This window comes from Homalodisca vitripennis, unplaced genomic scaffold (assembly GCF_021130785.1).
Source record: "Homalodisca vitripennis isolate AUS2020 unplaced genomic scaffold, UT_GWSS_2.1 ScUCBcl_1;HRSCAF=141, whole genome shotgun sequence".
Taxonomy (NCBI): domain Eukaryota; kingdom Metazoa; phylum Arthropoda; class Insecta; order Hemiptera; family Cicadellidae; genus Homalodisca; species Homalodisca vitripennis.
The window spans coordinates 911,099-916,719 of record NW_025776166.1 but is presented as its reverse complement, the minus strand read 5'-3'; the positions used below and the strand labels follow the sequence as shown (position 1 = coordinate 916,719).

The following is a 5,621-nucleotide window of genomic DNA, read 5'->3' as shown; positions in this document are numbered from 1 at the left end:
GAGCCTTGAGACGCTCGGGGTACTCGGGCTGTACGCTTAGGCGTAGGTACGTGTAAAGTTTGGATTGTTAAGACCCGAATTATGGAAAGCGTTAGGAAGGTGTGAGGGCTGGTTAGAAATGTATGTCCAAGAGACGAACAGTTATAGGCCGATGTGTGTTGAGATTGATTGGTGATAAAATCCGTGTATGAGCGTTACGTTCAAGTACGAAAGACTGACGGAAAGTGTGGGATCCCAACATGGTGCCGACACATGAAAGATATGGACGGTTAAAGTGTGTGGACATTCATGGAGGAGTGGGGGGATGACATGGACCAATCAGAACGCTGTCTTATACTCCGGTATACACTAATACTTGCAAGGCAGGTTATACGACAAATAGCTGATAAGATCTGCAACCGGAAAGGCTCCAAGGTCCCTGATGCGATGGCGCGGCTTTGACAAGACGCATGATAGTTGGGTAAACGCTAAAGACATTGTTCGGTAAAAAGTAGGCGGTAGGAGTGCGAGAAGCATTGGGAAAGTGTAGGGTACCATCAGATGAATTTTGTAGGACAGTGTACGGTAAAGTGTAGGCCATATGCTTAAGCCATTGTGAGCATGAAGACGCTCATGCTGTAGGCGTAGGCTTACATAAAGATTGGGCTGTTATACGCTCTGTTAAGACTCGAAGTATGGGAAGCAATAGGAAAGTGTGAGGCTCCAGCAGGGACCGTTAGAAATGCATGTCCATGAGACGGGGTGGTTATGAATTATGTGAATATTGAGGCGGTAAGAGTCGGGGAGGCATATTGAAAGTGTAGGGATACGGCAGACGAAAGGTGTACGGCAGTGTCGGTAAAGTGTAGGTGTCGAATTCTGGTATGCCCAAGTATGGGAGCCTAAGAAACGTGACGCTTAGACGTTCCTTAAGATGATCGGGATACTCAGGAGGAGGCGTAGGCACACGAGATGGTTGGGGTGTTTCGGAGTACGGGAGACAGCCAATGTGTGGAGTCCTGGCAGTGTGAGCCATAAGAGTCCCCGGTACTCGAAAGGGTGGATAGCGAAAGGCCTATCCACTAGTCTGGGTATGAGCGATATTCCGGGGTGAGACAACTAGATAGTATGGGAGCCTTGGTAGTATGGGGTTGAGGGCTGCAGGCGCTCCATTACTCGAAAAGGAGGAACTCTGTAGGCACACATACAGTTGTTAGAAATCAGGGGTTAACAGCGTAAAACAGTCGGAGGGGCGGTTAGAAATACGGGCGAAAGCGGGTAGCGAAAGGTGTAAGTATGCACACGTAAAGGTTATGCAATAGGAATGAGCGATACGCACGGATTCGTATCGGGCCTGGGTAGTGTGCGGGTGTCCAGACGCCCGAGGTTTGGTTCAGTAGGCGTCGGCTACGGCCGTGGTACAGAAAGTCACAGGTGTGTGATAAACAGGAAGTCTGGGTTAAGATAGGTGATAAAGAGGAAGTCTGGGGTTAGGATAAGTAGCCGAAAACCAGGAAGTCTGTGGTTAGGAAGTACCCAAATGTATCTCCCATAAGAGAAAATGCTAAAATAGCGCCATAAGAGCCCATGTTAAAATAACTCCATAGAGCCCATGTTAGACCTAGGTCCGGGCCATAACTACTAATGTAAATGTTCAAAACCCCAAGTCTCATACATTTCCAAAGGTGATTCATCAGTTTTGCTACACAGTGAGCGATCCACCAAATGGATATGCTTGCACATGTTGTTTTTCATACTATTGTCCATACACGAACATATTATGTATTCATGAAAACAGGAATTGCAATGATGTTATAGTCAGCAATCCTAATTCATTTTACTGCGATAGATTAAATTAAAAAACTCAACTTAATGGTTGTTTTTGTATTTGGAGACCCTGAAGATCATTATTTAACTACTATGCTCAGAGCAAAAGTATCGAATATTTTGAAAAGATTAAATGTTCGTATGCATGAATGCTTACAATCACATTTGAGTGACTAGGAAAATTATAAAAGAACAATTAGCATGAGAATATACTTGTAAACAAACAAATTTCTAAATTTTGCGAGTAGGGCTCTTTTTAACCTCCCGGATGTTTAATCCACCCTCGAATGTTTTCTAGCTACATTAGACCTCCTTACGTCTTCTTGGGCCTTTGATACTGCATTGTATTGGTTTATTTGTATGTAGACAAGATTAACTGCCTGTCATTAATTACGTTGTAAAATCAAGGTTTAATCTAATCATTGTAATGTGCTGCATCCTGCAACATCCAGCTCGTTGACCCATGAAGAGCCCGTTGTACTAGTTACCGTGGTAACCGCGAACGGTGCAGGCCGACGATCGCTGCTTACACCGACGACTGATACAACTAAACAATAAATTGAACTTTCCCATTGTAACTTAAAACTTTAATTACCTAAGTTATAGTTTTTTTCTTCAATTTAACTTATATTTTGAATTCCAATGACTCTAATTATTTTATGTTGTCATTTCGATTAAATCTTAAATACTGTGTTTTAACACATTTTAATGTTTCGTACTAAGTTTTTCAGGGCTCACTATATTTAATATTTGAAGGGCACAGGGGAAAAAGGAGTTAACTCAATTTTTTCACATTTTTTTTTTATTTCACCGTTGCTTAGCAGGCAAGAAATGGATTCACGTGGTTATATCATTTGCGGGAAAAAACGGGTTATATCACTAATAAATTAATAGTTGAAAATATTGGCTACAGGGGAATAAGGAGTTACGTGCAGCGCTACTGGGAAAGAAGGAGTCAAATGCATGACTGAAAGTGTGTTCCTTTACAATCATCACACTGAAAGAAGTGAAGTTTCAAGCCAATTAATTATATTATCTGTTTTTTACAATTATAATAGTTACTACTAGAGCTATCTGTTTCCAAATTAACTGGAATCAGGTAATGACTCAGCTGATGTAAATAGTACTCTATTTTGATCCTAGTAGCTATTGTTTTCATTTCAGTCAGATTGTTTTGTGTGGTGAATGAGGTTAGTTGTGACTACTAAAATTGGGATTTTACTTTGTAGATTGTTTTAATTGATACAATCAAACAATGAGTGAAAGTGAAAATGTGGAGTGTCCTGAGAGTGATAAAAAAACTAGAAAACGTAAAGTACATGGAAGAATGTGTGATGTAACCAAGAAAATGAGGGTGCAGGGACATGAGGCTGGTGCATCTTGTAAGTGTAGATATAAGTGTTTTGAGAAAGTAGGCCTAACATTGGAAATAAGAGATAAGATTTTACAACAATTCAACCTATTGGAGACCACTAACGAACAAAATTCTTATCTGTGTGGTCTGATTTCTATTGTACCGGTTCAAAAACGGCGGCCTAAAATACCCTCTGACTCTTCAAAGGTAAGAGATGTATCTTGCAAATATAAAGTAAGATCAGCCCAAAACGGAGTCGTTTTTGAATGGGAAGTTTGCCGTAAGGCATTTATCTCAATCCATGGGATTACCCAAAAGAAAGTTGAGTACTTAATTAACAGTTTAAAGATGACTGGGTGCTCACCTAAAGATCAACGTGGTAAGCACTCCAACAGACCACACAAAATTAATAATGAGTCTTTAAATTTGATTAAGCAACATATAACTTCTTTCAATGGCAGAGGTGCCCATTACTGTTTGCATGATACGTCTAAGAAGTACCTTCCTGACGATTTAAACATTTCAATCATGCACAAAATGTATCAGACTAAATACCCTGACGAAAAATGCTCATATGAGACCTATAGATCCATTATGCAACAAAACTTCAACATATCGTTTGGCTATCCGCGAACGGATACGTGTAGTTTTTGCGATGCAACTAACGTAAAACTGAGTAGTCTACAGGTAAAATTAAAAGAAGCTAAATATGAAGATGACAAATTAACAGTGACTAATGAAATAAAAACCCTTGAGACTCAGCTAAAACTTCATAAATTAAAAGCTGAAAAGTTCTATGATATCAAAAGAAAGGCACGTTTGGCATCACAGAAAACACCTTCATTTGAGGGAATTTGTATAGACTATGGTCGAAATTTGTCTGTGCCTAATGTGACAACAAACGACGCCTATTACAAAAGGCAATTGTCAGTATATTCATTTAATGTACACATCCTAGGTAGTGGTAAAAGTATTTTCTATATGTATTCTGAGTGCGAAGGGAGTAAAGGAAGCGACAACATATGCCAAATGTTGTTTCATTTTGTCGAAAAACACTTGCCTGAAGATGTAGAAAACCTCCACATATTCGGAGACTCCTGTGGGGGACAAAATAAAAATTTGACTGTGTACCGTTTCCTTCATTATTTGGTACATGTTAAGAACAGATTTAAAAATGTTCAATTTACTTACCCGATAAGGGGACATTCATATACTGAATGCGACCGGAACATGGGTCGAATAAAATCTAACTTTTGGGCTGACACCCCATCAGAATGGGCAAATTACGTTCGCGAGGCTCGCCAAAACCCATCACCGTTTGTGGTTGAAGAAATTGACTACACTTTTTGGATGGAATGGAAAGAATTTCTAGAACTTACTTACAAAAAGAAAATCCCAGTGTTGATAAGACCTATGAGAGAAATAAAAGTGACTTGCTCATCTGAACGTCTGATATACTTCAGGAATAATTATAGTGGCCACTGGGACAGTGTTGCCATAACCTTACCTAAAAGAAAGAGATTTGTTGTTGACAAGACTACTCTTCCAGACGTTTCTTTGAAAGGTAATTTATAAGTTTATGGGCTAGCACTAAAATGATTGTTTAATATAAACCTTGAGAAAGGCACTTTTCAAAATTAAATCACTTACATGTTGTAAATTTACAAAGCTGCATAAATTTACTTTTATAAAATAGACCTAGGCCTATATTTTCTGTTCTTTAGTTTTTACTGATAGTGTATTGTGTATGATTACAGATAGATTATCAATATCTAATGAAAAATATCAAGATGTGATGGAATTGACTAAGTTTTGTAAAAACCTGACTGCCAGGGAATACTTTGAAAATCTGCCTCACTGCACAAAGGAAAAGAAGAAAGCAAAATAATGTATTAGAACTCGTAACAATAAAATAAATGCTGTTTTTAATTTTCATGCATTCCTTTTTTAATTTTTGATCCAAACCATTATAGAGAGAAATGTGCTATCTCAAATTTTCTACTAAGAAAGACACTTCAGGGGAAAAAGGAGTTATTAGCGTGTCTATAACCCCTTTTTTCGCCCAGAGTTAGGTAGTTCTTAAAGGAAATATTTTTTTAAATATTATTTTTAGAGTTATCAAAATAAAACTTTAGAATGGCTTTACATATTAAATATCTAACCTTAATACAAATTATTCAAAATTATTTAATATAAACTTTTTTTTATATCACAAATTTAATGTTGTTTTTCACTGTTCTGAAAAGTTTGCTAAATGGTCCTTAACTCCTTCTTCCCCTGTGCCCTTCATTTTTGTTTCTTGGCGACCAGTTATCTCCTAACCAAAAAAATGCAACAGTCAGGACTCGCCTTACCACTGTTTTCTTTCCGGCGATTATACAGCATCCTATTCCCACGACCTTCCCGCCTATCCCTTCCTTATAAACTAAATCTTATGCTCAATCTTTTTTTATACATGAAG

General features: G+C 38.3%; 1 protein-coding gene across 1 annotated transcript; it reads left to right on the top strand.

The window, feature by feature from the left end:
* The first annotated feature begins 2,679 nt into the window (after positions 1–2,679).
* On the top strand, positions 2,680–5,095 carry LOC124370178. Its single transcript, XM_046828469.1, has 2 exons — positions 2,680–4,724; positions 4,918–5,095. The coding sequence occupies exons 1-2, from the start codon at positions 3,062–3,064 to the stop codon at positions 5,046–5,048; spliced, it is 1,794 nt and encodes a 597-aa protein (XP_046684425.1). The 5' UTR covers positions 2,680–3,061; the 3' UTR covers positions 5,049–5,095.
* Positions 5,096–5,621: the final 526 nt, after the last annotated feature.

Bases quoted from the DNA above. Each gene is read 5' to 3' on its own strand.
- LOC124370178 (XM_046828469.1), top strand. From the start codon at position 3,062: ATGAGTGAAAGTGAAAATGTGGAGTGTCCTGAGAGTGATAAAAAAACT. The intron at 4,725-4,917 runs GTAATTTATAAG...GTATGATTACAG, and splicing joins TCCAGACGTTTCTTTGAAAG to ATAGATTATCAATATCTAAT.